This window comes from Schistocerca americana, chromosome X, assembly GCF_021461395.2.
Source record: "Schistocerca americana isolate TAMUIC-IGC-003095 chromosome X, iqSchAmer2.1, whole genome shotgun sequence".
Taxonomy (NCBI): domain Eukaryota; kingdom Metazoa; phylum Arthropoda; class Insecta; order Orthoptera; family Acrididae; genus Schistocerca; species Schistocerca americana.
Window position 1 is genome coordinate 364,261,773 of NC_060130.1, and position 18,047 is coordinate 364,279,819.

General features: G+C 41.7%; 1 protein-coding gene across 1 annotated transcript in view; it reads left to right on the plus strand.

Moving 5' to 3' along the window:
- The window catches only part of LOC124556033 (tachykinin-like peptides receptor 86C), a 264,028-nt gene that overhangs the window by 136,779 nt on the left and 109,202 nt on the right, over positions 1-18,047 (plus strand). The window contains exon 3 of the mRNA XM_047130068.1: positions 7,197-7,277. Coding sequence (XP_046986024.1) covers positions 7,197-7,277 — 81 coding nt within the window. The remainder of the gene's footprint in view (positions 1-7,196; positions 7,278-18,047) is intronic.

Below are 18,047 nucleotides of genomic sequence, written 5' to 3' on the forward strand. Positions count from 1 at the left end.
GGTCAACACAAAATATGTTCCATGGTTCTACAACAAATCGATGTCAGTGAAACTGGCCGGTAATTATGTGCATCCGATTTTCCACTCTTTTTGTACGAGTAGATTGTTATGACCTGGGCCTTCTTCCAGTCCCGTGGAAATTTCCGCTGTTCCAATGATCTCTGATAGATGATGGATAAGAATGGTGCTATATTTGTAGCATAGTCAACATATAATCTTACGGGGATACCGTCTGGGCCAAATGCCTTCCTGGCGTGTAAGGATCTTAACTGTTTTACAATCCCAGATACACTAAACACTATGTCAGCCATCCTTGCGTTTGTTCGATAATTGAAAGGGGCAATGGTGATGCAGTCCTCTACCGTAAACGAGTTTTTGAATGCTAGATTTAGAATTTCGGCTTTCTGTTTGTCATCATCAGTTACATCACCCGTACTGTCAGCCTTTTGGCAATTCTAGTGTACTGAGAAAAACTCGAATGAATTCTGTGCACTTTTATTCGGAAACCAAACGAAATAAAAATGTAATAAGCAGGCACCTAAATCATAATACAAACTTAGTAAGTTTGTATTTCGCACCCACGAAGCCAAATATAAATAAAACCTGTGAAAGGAAACAATGCAGTTCAGTTAAATTTTTAATACACAAAGTGAAATCAGAAAATCCGCACATTCCAGCCAAGTAAATTCAATGTTAATTAGTATTCGTGAAAATAAGATTGTGGCGCTTAATTCTGTCACTGTCATAAATTTCCGAAAATTCTTCTGTCACTGAGATAAAAACTGTAACTGCGCCAACCTATGGGTTCCTTGGTGTACTACGAAACTAACAGCGTCATCTATTACTTCATTGGCGTACTACCTCGTGATGATCGTGTCAGTGAGCTAAACATCCAAACTACTAAGCTGAGCAGACTTCTAAAATTTTTAAATTAGGATATTTTTTTCCATGTTCGGATTTTGATGAAACACAGCCAACACAGGGTGCTTCTGTAAGAGCGTGCAGAAATTTAACAGGACCTCCAAAGAAAAATTTGAGGTTGGGAACCTTGAGTCGTAGAAGCCAGCTTAAGGAGATATGGGAGTAAACTTGTCTATCGCTTTGTCCAGAATTAATATTTTCCAGTTTATTTACAACTAACACGCGTACAATTCTGTGTTGTTTATTTACATGTACATTCGTTATTTCCTGCAAGAAAACAAGGAGGACGAGCCTGATTACTAGGCAGTTATGATGCATGCTTCGTTTACCTTACTTGTCCATAAGGTGGCTCCGTTGTATTGTATTTGCATTGTCCCAAGACAGAACATGCTATGAATCAACGACAGACCTATTCATTACTCAGTGATATTCAGAGATGTACAGTTCAATAAGCTGGAGCGGTACCGGTGACGTTTCTCAGAACTCACTGACCGGCACCTTTTGTATGGGGAAGTACGTTGCAATGCTCTCGCTGTTGAAAGGCTGTCCAGCGAACGATTTCCCAATAGGCTTCATCCGTTAGGACGGGTGGTAGGGACAGAGCATCGAGTGACATTATACTGAGTGCACTATCCGAAAATTACCTCGAGCAATTAAACAGAGAACTGACTCGTGGAGATAACATATTGGACCTACTGATAACAAACAGACCCGAACTTTTCGAATCTGTATGTACAGAACAGGGAATCAGTGATCATAAGGCCGTTGCAGCATCCCTGAATATGGAAGTTAATAGGAATATAAAAAAAGGGAGGAAGGTTTATCTGTTTAGCAAGAGTAATAGAAGGCAGATTTCAGACTACCTAACAGATCAAAACGAAAATTTCTGTTCCGACACTGACAATGTTGAGTGTTTATGGAAAAAGTTCAAGGCAATCGTAAAATGCGTTTTAGACAGGTACGTGCCGAGTAAAACTGTGAGGGACGGGAAAAACCCACCGTGGTACAACAACAAAGTTAGGAAACTACTGCGAAAGCAAAGAGAGCTCCATTCCAAGTTTAAACGCAGCCAAAACCTCTCAGACAAACAGAAGCTAAATGATGTCAAAGTTAGCGTAAGGAGGGCTATGCGTGAAGCGTTCATTGAATTCTAAAGTAAAATTCTATGTACCGACTTGACAGAAAATCCTAGGAAGTTCTGGTCTTACGTTAAATCAGTAAGTGGCTCGAAACAGCATATCCAGACACTACGGGATGATGATGGCATTGAAACAGAGGATGACACGCGTAAAGCTGAAATACTAAACACCTTTTTCCAAAGCTGTTTCACAGAGGAAGACCGCACTGCAGTTCCTTCTCTAAATCCTCGCACAAACGAAAAAATGGCTGACATCGAAATAAGTGTCCAAGGAATAGAAAAGCAACTGAAATCACTCAATAGAGGAAAGTCCACTGGACCTGACGGGATACCAATTCGATTCTACACAGAGTACGCGAAAGAACTTGCCCCCCTTCTAACAGCCGTGTACCGCAAGTCTCTAGAGGAACGGAGGGTTCCAAATGATTGGAAAAGAGCACAGATAGTCCCAGTCTTCAAGAAGGGTCGTCGAGCAGATGCGCAAAACTATAGACCTATATCTCTTACGTCGATCTCTTGTAGAATTTTAGAACATGTTTTTTGCTCGCGTATCATGTCATTTCTGGAAACCCAGAATCTACTATGTAGGAATCAACATGGATTCCGGAAACAGCGATCGTGTGAGACCCAACTCGCCTTATTTGTTCATGAGACCCAGAAAATATTAGATACAGGCTCCCAGGTAGATGCTATTTTTCTTGACTTCCGGAAGGCGTTCGATACAGTTCCGCACTGTCGCCTGATAAACAAAGTAAGAGCCTACGGAATATCAGACCAGCTCTGTGGCTGGATTGAAGAGTTTTTAGCAAACAGAACACAGCATGTTGTTATCAATGGAGAGACGTCTACAGACGTTAAAGTAACCTCTGGCGTGCCACAGGGGAGTGTTATGGGACCATTGCTTTTCACAATATATATAAATGACTTAGTAGATAGTGTCGGAAGTTCCATGCGGCTTTTCGCGGATGATGCTGTAGTATACAGAGAAGTTGCTGCATTAGAAAATTGTAGCGAAATACAGGAAGATCTGCAGCGGATAGGCACTTGGTGCAGGGTGTGGCAACTGACCCTTAACATAGTCAAATGTAATGTATTGCGAATACATAGAAAGAAGGATCCTTTATTGTATGATTATATGATAGCGGAACAAACACTGGTAGCAGTTACTTCTGTAAAATATCTGGGAGTATGCGTACGGAACGATTTGAAGTGGAATGATCATATAAAACTAATTGTTGGTAAGGCGGGTACCAGGTTGAGATTCATTGGGAGAGTGCTTAGAAAATGTAGTCCATCAACAAAGGAGGTGGCTTACAAAACACTCGTTCGACCTATACTTGAGTATTGCTCATCAGTGTGGGATCCGTACCAGGTCGGGTTGACGGAGGAGATAGAGAAGATCCAAAGAAGAGCGGCGCGTTTCGTCACAGGGTTATTTGGTAACCGTGATAGCGTTACGGAGATGTTTAATAAACTCAAGTGGCAGACTCTGCAAGAGAGGCGCTCTGCATCGCGGTGTAGCTTGCTCGCCAGATTTCGAGAGGGTGCGTTTCTGGATGAGGTATCGAATATATTGCTTCCCCCTACTTATACTTCCCGAGGAGATCACGAATGTAAAATTAGAGAGATTAGAGCGCGCACGGAGGCTTTCAGACAGTCGTTCTTCCCGCGAACCATACGCGACTGGAACAGGAAAGGGAGGTAATGACAGTGGCACGTAAAGTGCCCTCCGCCACACACCGTTGGGTGGCTTGCGGAGTATCAATGTAGATGTAGATGTAGATGTAGTATTTATTTCTCTCGATCTGGTTCATTGAAAAGAAGAAACAAGGGAGGTGGCAACATGAGGACCACTCGCACACCTGATTCTGAAGAGAAGGTGATGGAACATGTTATAGCGTACCACACTACAAGTACTCGTCGTATTGGACGTGAAATGGCGCTGCACTTACTAGCGCATAGCGAGTACTCCACGAACAACAATTACACCCGTATCACTCACAAGGAGACCATTCAATGCTTGTGATTGTCTTTGCACCAAAGGTCGCAATGTGTCAGTGGTTGTTCCAACAATGGATTGATCGACCAGATTTCCCCCAAATCATGCTTGTTTGGTGACGAGGTCTCATTTGATCATGATGGTATTCCGAACAGCAGGAACAGCCATGTGCAGTATGAAGAAAACCCTCACGTTGTAGTAGAGTCACACCATCAAGTACGTTTTGCTGTGAATATCTGATACGACATTGTAGGCGACAGTCTCATTGGACCTGATCCTCTACCTGACCATCTGAATGCCCACCTATACTTGAGGCTCGTGCAAAAAGTTCTACATGAGAACGTACGTCTGGCTGTTCATCAGAGGATGTGGATACAACATGGTGGTGCACAGCCACACTGTAGCGTGGATGTCTGCAGCCATGTCAGTGCTGTATTTCCTGGTCACTGGATTGGAAGGTAGGTCCTATTCCATGGTCTGCGAGGTCACCTAACCTGAATTCCCTTGATTATTTCCTATGGGGATATTTAAAGTCAGTTGCGTACGAGACCCCAGTGGATACGGAGATAGAATTAGTTACCAGAATTGATTCGAAACACACCGGAGATATTAGCCAGGGTGCTTCAGAATCTCATTCGCTGATACCTGCACTGAGGTTGATACCGTCAGTGTCAGCATATTTTGTAAGATACAGTACAAATGGTATATTCATTGTGTCATTGATGGTATTTGCAGTTAACTGAAATTAATGCAAATAAAAAAGTACACAGCAGTGTGATTTTATTCCTATTATCTCCTTAAGCTGGCTTCTCTTACCCCAGGTTCCCTACCACCACTTGAAAATTCGTTAGTAATTTTGGAGACTAGCGTGGCAAACAGTCAACAGAGTTTTTTGAAATAGTCTGTAGTATTCTGTTGCACTCTTTACATCACCTGCAGTCAGTTTCTGCAAATATTTGCAATGTACAGACACGACTATTTTGCAGTTTTATTGTTATCGTAGAACAGATTTCGAAGTTTCAGGAAGAAACATTTGTAGTGAAAGTACTTGCCAAGATACATCTTGATTCTATTTTTAGTTAGTTATAAGCAGTGTTATATATGTGAACGACAGTAGTAATTATTTGTGATGAAAATGTTTCATACTCAGCAGCATTTTCCATGAGGCATGCTATGTGTTTTACAGCACTATTTCCTTTGCACAGTGTGGAAAGTTTCGAGAGTTTGGATCGCAAATTAGTGATTTGCTCCAGAAGTTATAAAACAATAAAAGTGGACTATTTATTTCCGTGGTGATGTCTATGAGATACAGACGGCATCTTCAATATATCCGGTCTGTGTCCAGAATTTTACCACGTTTAAAGTCATTTGTGAGACGACAAACGAACTGTGTTATCAGCAAATCGAAATAGATGTGTTTGAAAGTCATAAGCTGTTTGTTCCAATTTCCTGTTTGATATTAAATAAAAAGTTTGTACACGAGGAGTATATTACCTACAAAATCATTTACTCTAACGAGCCAAACATAATGATTACTGCCGCAGTGTGAGTGAATGCCGCCTGGTAGCATTGAAGAACCGAGACGCGGTAATGAAAGTATATTAACGGAGAAGAGACGAATGGGATATCATTCAGCAGCTAATGGCAAAATTAACTGACATAAGCGACTTTAAAAATGGGCAGATTGTTATGGCCCAGTGGCTGAGTATGAACATCTCGGAAACCGTTAAGCTGGTCGGCTGTTCGAGTGCTGTTGTCGTGAGCATCCACCACTCATTTCAGAACGTAGAAATTAGAGTCTTGCCCGCTTTGCAAACCAAGATAGATAGAGATCTGTGACAGATCTGACGACAGAATGATTCAGGGCACATCGTTCAGCGCATATTGTTAAACATGGAGCTTCGCAGTACGTGCCCCCTGCATGTTCCCATCTTGACCTAACGATAACGTGTCTGGGCCCTGGACTTATAGAAACGCACTACTTAGTCGAATAAATCACATTTTTGTTGTTACACTGGATTGATATCGTACCTAGACGTGAAGTTATCCAGGCGATTGGGTGTCTAAATGTGCATCGCGTCACAGACGCAGACAAGTTGGGTAGAATTACGCTATGGAGGATGTTCACCTGAGCATCCTTTGAACATTTGGTAGTAACTGAACGCGCCATGACAGCTTTTGAGTACGTGCGCGTTATTGGTTTCATCACCGATGGCGATGACATCTTATAGTAGAATAATGGCCAGTGTCACAAAGCCATAATCATGCTACTTGACGTGATGGTATGGGACACCACTGACTGCACAACACGATCACCTCTGATTTCCTTAGACGGTAATTAGGGCACTAAGCGTGTATTTATGACTGTGTCATGTCTTAGAGACCTTCATGACAGTATCTTTCAGCAAGATATGGCAACACAGCACATTGCCCTCACTGTCCTTACCTACTTCCATCGAGAAGGTGTTCGATTGTTGTTGTGGCCAATAGTTTCATCCAGTCTCCCGTACACAAAAAATCTGGTCACAGGTTGCTGAGGGAGTCGCGTGCCACCACTCATCAGCCCCTGCGACTGTGATCTCTGTCAAAGAGCTAAAACAGCACGGAATGGTATTCCCTTATCTCTGATTTAAGCTCCGACTTCATACCCACAAGGGTCAGAGCCGACATTGCTGCCGGAGTTGGTGGCCTTTGGAACCCTGTATACTCCCATATAATCTTAAAATTCAATCATTTCTCCTTCCTATTGTACTGTACGCGCACATAACCAAAATTACTTCGTTTACTATCATCCCTAGATTTACAGTTTTAATAACCATTAGTGTAGGTATTCTCTACAGATCACACCGAATTCAGTCAGAGTGCTGAATATATTCAGCGCTCTGAATGAATGAATTTACATGCTACAGAAAAATGCAACTGTCTTACGAACGTACTTCATTTGCAGGAGTTTGTGCCAAATAAACTCTTCAGTTACTGTGGGAAAGTTTAACAGACCTTAACCATGTAAGAAACAAAGGACATGTATGTTACGCTTAAAATTTTTTAAAAATGAAATAGTGCAGTACCTCTACATAACGTTAGGGCTCCTTCTATAAGAAAAGTAATATGATGTAAACGCACGTCGTTATGTTCCAGGTACGCAGGTGGCGAGCAGTCGCGGTCGTGCTACATGGAGTGGCCAGACGGACACTACCCAAAATCTCTCAGCGATTATGTGTGAGTAACAGCTTTGCAAGTGCGCCCTTCGCAGTGTCGTACCTAAATGGTTTCTGATGTTCTAGTGCGCTTGACAGAAAAGGCAATAGATGTTCCTGAAAGCTCTGGCTCAATCACCGAGTTCGCACGGTTTAGCATCCCACAACTTGTCGAACAAAAAGCCTTCTCCAAAAAATTGCGAGGTTACAATTGTATAATGTATATCCCACAATCTTATGCTTAAATATTTACTCATCTGTCTGCCACAATGCTCTAATTCATTCCGTAGCATCCTTATTTCCCAACGTTTTGAGCTCTCAGTACACCTAATTCTCTATTATACGACATTAGGGCTATGCTAAGCCTTCGTCTTAACGTTTTTACCAAGTTTGTTATTTATCCTAAATAGCTTTGAGGGAGTCATAGTCACTTTAGTTTATATTGTAAACATTTTCCGCAAACAACACTGTGCTAACGTTTGTTTTCTATAGTTTTCAAAGCGGTGTCGCAGTATCGCAGAAATGACTGATTCGTACTTTAAGGTACACCCATCAGATGAAGCTTATCTTGTTGTGGTCACTTGTTGTAGTATTATTTGATGGGTCCTGTCTAGAACTGTAAAAGTACCGTAGGCTATAAGTAAGCGTAGACTGCGGTAGTTTTTCTTGTAGTTTTGGTCAGTTAAGATCGTAGCCATGTTACCTGAACTTCAGATGTGTTGCTTAACTATCTGGCGTAACCTCATTTAGGTGATTTTGTTTGAGTATGCGATCAGTCTCTTACTAGGTTCACCAAGAAACCAGAAGGGATGAACCGTCTAGAGACTGTGTGAGGATATAGAAAGGGTCGCGTTTTGTTCTACATAGTTATCCTCTTGTATGTTACTTAAAAATACACAGTATTTATAGTAAAACTGAAACTGTCAATGTTTAGTTCTGGTTTTATTCGGAAACTACTGACTTGTAATGTAAAACAGCGGGGTGTTGTAGTAGTAAAAATAAATGTGTCATAGGATAGTAGTAACTGACACCATACTTCTGCCACTGCGAAAGGTTGTACATTCACAGAATCTTCTTCATGCAAGTACGTCCACGTGGTTCGTGCAAAATTGTATGTAGTTCAAATCTGTGAAAATCATCAACTGCCAAGAAGAACTGAACTGAAACATTTATGCAGTAGCATGAAGGCACCGTCTTGCGAAGCGTGAGTCATGTTTCATAATGTACGTAATCATTCGTCGCTCCTATCTGTGGCACTTACAGGTTTGTTAAAATCATAGGAATCTAACGAAAAAAGGTATTCTTGTGCCAGGCGACTGAAATGAAGGCCGTGACTGGGAATAAACCATAGTTGCTTCATTTAGTCTTAGCAGAACTGACTGAGAATTATATCCATAGATTTCTGAGAATTGAAGCAACATCACAGTTACAACTGGATAAATATTAGGTGTAGGAGGGTAAGAATAATAAGAAAAATATTAGTAGCACTTAAACTTGTTATTAACATACCGATGTATGCACGGCAGTTTCTTAAACTATTATTCCTACAGCCAGTACCACTTACACACTCTCCACTACCAACGACTGGTAAAAATCTGTACGTACATGTTTTGTTTCATTTGGAGTGTGTTGGTAACGATCGATAGAATTATCAAGACTGTCCCCGACACTGCCATTAGTCAATCATGAAGGTATTTTATTCGAAATTGTGGGGTCACATGCAGACGCCATGTTCCGAACCTTCCCACATTACGTGCCAGATCCCCAACTAATGCAGGGGCGACAAACGACGGGAAGCAAAAACTAGTGCACCAGATATGTATACCCTTAGTTCATAACAGAAATTCAGAAATACATCCATCTTTAATTAAACGAGATGGTCCTCGTTTACAATGGTTGTTAATTTTGATGTTTGTACAGTCCATTAACGGCTAACTTATAAACGAATGGCTTAAATGTAAACTGAACCTTGTTAATCGTAGTCAAACGCAATATTAACTTTATGCTAGTCTCCATATGGAACACTGGCTCTAATTGGTAGTGTTCGTACACCGAAAATGTGTAGAACATAATAAAAGAAAGTTCATTTTGTGCTTATGCAACCAAGTTCACAGAATAAATACGTCACCCCAGAATTTTTACATGGGTTAGGTATTTTTTTAAATTACCACTCTGTTGTGGTAGACTCGTGTTTACTCCAGTACGTTCTTTGCTTCCAGTTCCGATATAGTGTCTACTAGTTGACTAGTTGGGCAATTTCATTCATCACACAGCTCCATAAAGCACAGATTCCATATTAGTACTTAACAGTTTAGTGTTTCATCCGTTTCCTCCCACTGCAGCGGGGACCATCAACTGATCCATATGGGGTGAAGTCCATGCCCATACTGTAAGTAAATCTTCACTAACTACGTTCACATAATGTTCTGTTGACTTATATTGTTGTTACGTGCCATTATACAAATGTATGATACTTGTCACAATTCCGTATAGCGGGGCATAGAAATGACGGCGATCGCCTTGTTCTCCGGTAAGCTCATATGAGCAGTGGCTGGAAACTGCACTACTTTCTCATTTTCATGAGCACAGTACAGCTATCCCCATTCTTCTAGATAGCGTCAATTGTTCAAATGTGTGTGAATGCCTAAGGGCCCAAACTGCTTAGGTCATCGGTCCCTAGACTTACACATTATGTAACCTAACTTAAAGTAACTTACGCTAAGAGCAACAAACACATCCATGCCTGAGGGAGGACTCGAACCTCCGGCGGGAGGGGCCGATAGCGTCCATATCTAAATATTTGTATGGTGGCAAGTGAGTGGCATCTACTTTAACAGTTGCAACAATTTATTTACAGCTCCTGCAAAATAGATACGTGTTTCAAAGTTTTACTGACCTTCAAAGTAGTCACCAGCATTGTGTATAACTCGTTGCCAGCGATATAGAAGTCATAGGATACTCTTAGCAGTGCCAGTTGTGTTGTCAGTTCGAGCGCGCGGTCTATTACCCGACGAATTTGTAGCAGTTCTGAAGCGAATGCCGTGAAGCGTTTCCTTCAGTTTAGAAATCGAGTTGAACTGACGAGGGCTTACGTCAGGGGAGTGCAGTAGATGGTATAGCACTTAGAAGCCCCACCAGTCAAACCAATCAGTAACAGCTTGCTCTGTACGTGCTTGAGCATTGTCCTGCAAAATGATGGTCAGGTCCCGCAGAAAGTGTCATCACTTCCGTCTCTAAGCTGGTCGTAGGTTGTGTTCCAAAAATGAACAGCATAGAGACAGAAGTGATGACACTTTCTGCAGGACCTGACCATCATTTTGCAGGACAAAAACATTGCAAGCTGTTACTGTTTTGTTTGACTGATGGGGCTGCTAAGTGCTATACCACCTACTGCACTCCCCTGACTTACGACCTCGTGAGTTCAACTCGATTTCTAAACTGAAGGAAACACTTCACGACATTCGCTTCAGAACTGCTACAAATTCGTCGGTCAATAGACCGCGCCGCTCGAATTGTCAACACACTTGCACTGCTCAGAGTATCCTACGACTTCCACATCGCTTGCAACGGGTTATACGCTATCCTGGTGGCTACTTTGAAGGTCAGTAAAACTTTTAAATACTTATCTATTTTGTACGAGCTGTAAATAAATAGTTACCACCATTAAAGTTCCAACCCTCGTATTTTACTAACTGTGGCTCTGTCGTTCTACGATTTATAACCAATGCCTGACTCAAGGTGTTTCCTCGGAACAGGGTGTGCACTGTCGAAACTAGTCTTCCTAAGATATCGCCAAATCATAGTAAACAAGTTCCAGTTGCAGTTTATCTGGTCTTCTTGTTTAAACTACTCGTGCTAGATCGAAAAGTCGTTTTGTGTCATTTTCTTAACCATCTCCATCATCATATTCTGCTGGCAACAGGAATTACTGTTATCTCTGACATACCAGTGACTAACCGACTAATAGAGCAAACACTAGGTGACTGGTCGACTGTTCATTGTACTAGCTTGCCTAGACTAAAATGCCACCTACAATCAGATTACTGAACACATCTTAAATGACACATCCGCCTTTTAGACCGCACTGCGAGTAGTCTTTCCGAGTTACTGATATCTGTCAAATTGAAATGGATGTCATCGTAACCCCTGGGGTATTTTTTGTTACTCTTTTTTCGAAAAGTTACCGACATCATCGGAGAAAATGGCAGTACTAACATCCAAGGGTCTGTAACTTAAATGCTCGTTACTGCAGAAAATATTTGGAGAACGAATGCCGGGAATAAGTGTTTCATAAATCATGTTTAAGATATTAAATAAGTTTGTTCGTAACCTACTACATAAGGAAACTGAGCGAATGAGGTGGCGTAACATAAGACAAACACTCAAGTTTGAGAAGACGTTCGTTGAAAGCCACATCCGGTCATCCATATTTAGGCTGGCTGCTGTTTCCCTCAACCGCTTGAGTTTCATGCCGGGATGGTACCTTTAACAACACGATTTTCCTACCCATATTTTCTCAAATCAAGCTTCGTATGCTGTCTCAAATGGACTCGTCTATTGCGAGGATTGAAATTCTAAACATCTTTTCTTTTCTAACGAAACTAATCTAAAGTTTACGCTGTCGGGTGTACTAATTAAAAGATACATGTTCTCAAATTCGTATAACCAGTACATCACAGTGTTCTTTGTGAACGCTGAATTGTCATTATGTACGTTTCTCCATTATTACCTAACCTCACGGGCGTCAAAATATTGAGAATAATCTACCCATTATTTGATAGGAGATTACTTCGCTACTTAGGCTGAAGCATGTGTCATTAGTGCTTCCAAACACTTCATTTTATGTTATTGACATAACTGTGGATGCAAACTGTTTGATTCAACGATCTGAAATTTCTTTCTAATACGATTAAATTCACGATATCCACCGAGCTATGAAATAAATCTATAATATACACACAAAAATAATTTATTCACGCTCCCACATTGAAGGACTCACACTGAAAACCACTAATAGGAAATAGGGAAAAAGTCAGAACGATTGAGAAAATCCTGCTGATTATCATAAAAATTACACCTCTCGAGGATAAATAACAGGTAATAATAAAAAAAAAAGGTTTATTCAACTCTGATGCCATCTATAGCACTTTTTCTTGCTCGTAAAACATTATGTCTCTTTACAACAAACGTTGCATACTCAACTTCTTTAAGTCTGCCGCTACGCCAAAGTATTCCTCGTCTCTCCAGTTTCTCACGTTATTGTGCAGCGTTCCAACAGAATGAAGAAATTCATTGTTCTGTGACTAAATGTTCCGCTATGCCGCATTCACAGACATTGAGAAAGTCGTACTCCTGGACAGAACCTTTTTTCCCTCTGTTCCAGCGCAGAAAACGGTATTTTCATTTTTAGACTCACGTGTTTTTGCGTAAATATAGATGTACATACTGACCATATAACGTGGTACTCATCTTCCGAGTACAATTTTGTTGTTGTGTAAAACCGAATGATGAATTATGGTTTTTAGCTATCCACAGAGAAACGTTACACTGCTGTGGTGCATTAAGGGAAGGGAGGGTCGTTAGGGAAACTCGGGAAGGGCGAGTGAGAATTATATTGCTGCCATTTTTATTACTTTGGGAATTGGTGATGGAATCTATGCTTCATGGCTCTAGACTGGCTCCTCTCTGAAGCTCGGTACGGGCTAAACGGGCTACCAACAAAAATACTGAATTCATTATTTCGGCACCGTTACTACAGTCTGGAACCGAGCGACCGCTACGGTCGCAGGTTCCAATCCTGCCTCGGGCATGGATGTGTGTGATGGCCTTAGGTTAGTTTGGTTTAATTAGTTCTAAGTTCTAGGTGACTGATGACCTCAGAAGTTAAGTGCTCAGAGCCATTTGAGCCATATTGTTCTCAAAAGAGCGCAACTGCTTTACAAAGTTAGTGCGGATCCTGGAAGTAGCAGTTACGAGTAAGATACAAAGAGTAAATGGGATCAAATGTTCCCAATACATAACTTCTAACAAACCAATAACTCTTATGTAACAAAGGAGATAATGATATTTTGAATCTATAGCATGACAGACTGGGAAAATAATATTCGGTCTTATAATCAACTTTCCTTTCACGAAAAGTCAGGAACATAAGAGCTTCTAATTCCACCACAAGAGAAATATCATCCCAAGTATGAACGCAGAGTGACTGCTAGTTGACTGTGCAGATATTCTGAATCCACTTTTAAAATAATCTGTACAACCGCCTATCAGCCAACACCGAAAGTATCTGAAACGATTTTTCCTCATAATTGTAGAAACTATAGCTTGCACGTATACCAGATGAACCCAGACTGCCTCGAATAGAAAAGAACTCGACGACAGTCAGTATCAGAACATCGAATGCAAGTTCGAACTATAGCACCTCGTTGTTTCATGGTCTAAACTGACCTCCAAAGATATGAAATGCATCAGTGGAGACACAAAGAGATTGCTCAAAGACATTATTTCGACTAATGGAATCAGACCGTAGCAGAAACACGAACAGGATTGGCAGGATAACTCGCTTTTGGGGAAAAGCAAAAACACTGTGAACAAAAAACGAAACTGCAAATGAACAGGCAACATTTAACACTTAAAATACCACCTTGCAGGACATCATATTTTTGTAAAAATGCTATGATAGTTCATTAACGACTATAACGATTCTGTAATTAAAATACGTAGTATGAATACAGTACGGTCTACAGCAAAACTGCAAGAAGTCCCAAAAGTACCATACATAAAGATAATCAAGGATATTATGTCCCCAAGTTTCATCGTTGGCCTTCTCAAATTCAAAGAAGGCATCTGTTAGGTTAAGCTTGATCAGGAAAGCTTGTTGTGTTGCCGCTTTCAGCAGAGCCACGTTATCAATGGTAGAGTGACATCCACAGAATCCACACATGCAGCGACTAACGCGTCATCTGTATGCTAAGATCCAGACAGAATGACAGTTGAGGGCAGCTTTACGAAAACTGCTCAGCGACTTGCCATCTTCTCTAGGATCTAGGAAACGAATTAAAACAGCTTCCTTCCACGTGTCGGATAATTGCCCTACGTCAAAAACTAAATTGGAAATATAGAGGGGGCTTCTTTTGGCGTTTACGTTGAGACGTCGCATCATACTATAATCATGCGTTCGTGACCTCGTGACGTATCACGTGCCATAGACATCGCTCACTCCAACTTCCACATGGGGTCAGGGTCGTTGTTCACTGCATCGTTGGTAGAACTGAAGTCAAAACCACCCATCTCAACGAATTCTCGACATTGACAGAAATACAGGTCCACTGTGGCGGTAGCCATTATGCGAGAGAAATGTTACGCCATTGTTTCGACAATGTCTTATTTGTTGGTGTAGGGGATACCACTTTTGACTACAGCAGTAGTTGGACATTTAGCTTCTTTGGTTGAAAACCACCTGATGGTCTCCCATGTAGTAGATGAGTTAGTGGAATGGTTTATGGAGTTCCAGAAAGTATGCCACAATCTTTTCTTGCTCTCTTTGACAGAAAGACGGCATTTGCCCGTCAGGCTAGCCGCGCAGTCTAACGTGCTGCTTCCCGAGCAGGAAGACGTGGCGGTCCCCGGGACGAATCCTCCCGGCGGATAAGTGTCGAGTTCCGGTGTGTCGGCGAGCCTGTGGATGGTTTTTGCGGCGGTTTTCCATCTACCTCGGCGAATGCGGCCTGGTTCCCCTTATTCCGACTCAGTTACACTATTTCGGCGATTGCTCGGAGAACACTGTTTCCACGCACGCGTACACCATCATTACTGTACCACGCAAACATTTGGGGCTACGGTTACACTCATCTGGTATGAGATATTCCCGGGGGGAGGGTTGGGGGGGGGGGGGGGTGGATGGTTCTACTGGAGGCCGAATCCCGCAATAATCCTGGGTTTGCTGTGGGGCTGCGGTAGGGTGGGTGGACTGCTGTGGCCTGTTGTGGGGTTGTGATCCGCTGGGGTCTTCGGCGGGACAAAGCCACTCCGTCGTTTCTAGGTACCCAGTTTAGTACAATACAAAACAGTACAAGACGGCATTTTGTTCTCGCAGCCCGCAACGCTGCAAGGTTGTCGACTGATGAAGTAGGGCCACCTGCCTGTCCGTGAATGCAGAGCGACATTCTTCACTTTACCAGGGCGCAGGCTGTCTTCTTAGCTGTCCTGAGGACCTGGGATTGTATATATTAGCGGCGTGGTGGATTATGCTGGTGACATGATCCACCTATTCTTGGACAGTGTCTATATGTTTAAATACAGCAAGCTGGGTATACAGCGTCCACTTTGCCTTGCAGAGGACTACTCATTGGTTGATATAACCAGATCGGGATGTGGTCACAGGAATGTACATCATAGGCAAAAAGGCCACATAACATTGTGTGTGAGAACTGGAAGCGCAGAGAAAAATCTGCATGTACATCTACATGGTTACTGTGGAAATGACATTTAAGTGCCTGGCAGACGGTTCATGGAACCACCTTTACAATTCTCTATTATTCCAATCTCGTATAGCGCGCGGAAAGAACGAACACCTGTATCTTTCCGTACGAGCTCTGATTTCCCTTATTTTATCGTGGTGATCGTTTCCCCCTATGTAGGTCGGTGCAACAAAATATTTACGCTTATCACATTCGGAGGAGAAAGTTGGCCATTGGAATTTCGTAAGAAGATTCCGTCGCAACCACAAACGCCTCTCTTTTAATGATGTCCAGCCCAAATCCTGTATCAGTTGATTGAAACTCTCTCCCATATTTAGCGATAACATGAAACGTGCTGCTCTTCTTTGAACATTTTGGATGTACTCCGTCAGTTCTATCTGGTAAGGATCCTACACCGCGCAGCAGTATTCTAAAAGAGGACGGACAAGCGTAGTGCAGGCTGTCTCCTTAGTAGTCTGTCACATTTTCTAAGTGTCCTGCCAATCAAACGCAGTCTTTGGTTAGCCTTCCCCACAACATCCCCTATGTGCTCCTTCGAATTCACGTTGTTGGTAATTGTAATTCCTAGGAATTTAGTTGAATTTACGGCCTTTAGATTTGACTGATTTATCGTGTAACCGAAGTTTAACGAATTCCTTTTAGCACTCATCTGGATGACCTCACACTTTTCGTTATGTAAGGTCAAATTTCAATTTTCGTTCCATTCATATATCTTTTCTAAACCGTTTTGCAATTTGTTTTGATCTTCTGATGACTTTATTAGTCAATAAACGACAGTGTCATCTGCAAACAACCTAAGACGGCTGCTCAGATTGTCTCCCAAATCGTTTATATAGATAAGGAACAGCAATGGGCCTATAACACTACTTTGGGGAGCGCCAGAAATCGCTTCTGTTTTACTCGATGACTTTCCGTCAATTACTACTAACTGTAACCTCCCTGACAGGCAGTCACAAATCCAATCACGTAACTGGGACGATATTCCATAAGTACGCAATTTCACTACAGGTTTCTTGTGTGGTACAGTGTCAAAAGCATTTTGCAAATTCATAAATACGGAATCGATCTGAAATCCCGTGTCAATACTACTCAACACGTCATTCGAATAAAGAACTAGTTGTGTTTCACAAGAACGATGTTTTCTAAAACCATGCTGACTGTGTGTCAATAGACCGTTTTCTTAGAGGTAATTTGTTATGTTCAAACACAATATATGTTCCAGAATCCTGCTGAATATCGACATTAATGATATTGGCCTGTAATTAAGTGGATTACTCCTACTGCCTTTCTTGAATATCGGTGTGACCTGGGCAACCTTACAGTCTTTGGGTACGTATCTTTTGTCGAGCGAACGGTTGTATAAGATTGTTAAGTATGGAGATAATGCGTCAGCATGCTCTGAAAGGATCCTAATTGGTATACAGTCCGGACCAGAAGACTTGCTTTTGTTAAGTGATTTAAGTTGTTTCATAACTCCGACAACCTTTACTTCTATGTTACTCATGTTGGCAGCTGTTCTAGATTCGAATTCTGTAATATTTACTTCGTCCTCTTTTGTAGCAAAGTAAGGCCCTATAACAGTGGTACACTGTGTGCTCTGTTGAATTTTCAGCAGACGCAAACCTGCTGCTAACAAGGCGCTCTCAACAATCCGGCCTCAGAAGAAGGCCGTAGAAGGGCTCCAAAATATATGATTCGCATTAAAAACGACTCGAGGAGTAATATAATGCGGTTTTTAAGAGTCTCTTGGTTGATTAGCTCATGGGGCAAGGGGGAGGGGGTAATAGAAAGTACACAAAGTAATTCTATGCTGCTCATGCAGTGTGATAGCAATTGTTTAGAGGATGGTGTTAACAGGGAGACGAAAAGAGTGGTATGCATCACCCGTAAATATGGTTACATCTTCTCCAGTTCTCTCTCCACTTAAGTGTCCCTTTCTGTTGAGCTTATAACTCCTTACCCGAACGGTGCTATTCAGCATCATTTCCTTAAATTAATGTGTTCGATGTTAGAAGTTATGTGCTGAAAAATTCTGATACATGCTCCCAGTTTTAGTGTTTGATGGGATCTAGCGATAATGGATACTAATTGAAACCTCCTATATCAACGAAACATAACAGATTAGTCGTGACGATTAGCACCTGTACTTTGTTCCAGAACAACTGCTAAAGTTTACTGGACTAGATTTTCTCTTCTTATCGACAGTGTCTAATGAACTGTATAGTTGGCCTCATAAGTTGAGGTAAATAATTTATCAGAACATCATCGATTTAGAGTAATTAATCCAAATCATAGTCCTTCCAGTTGCAAAA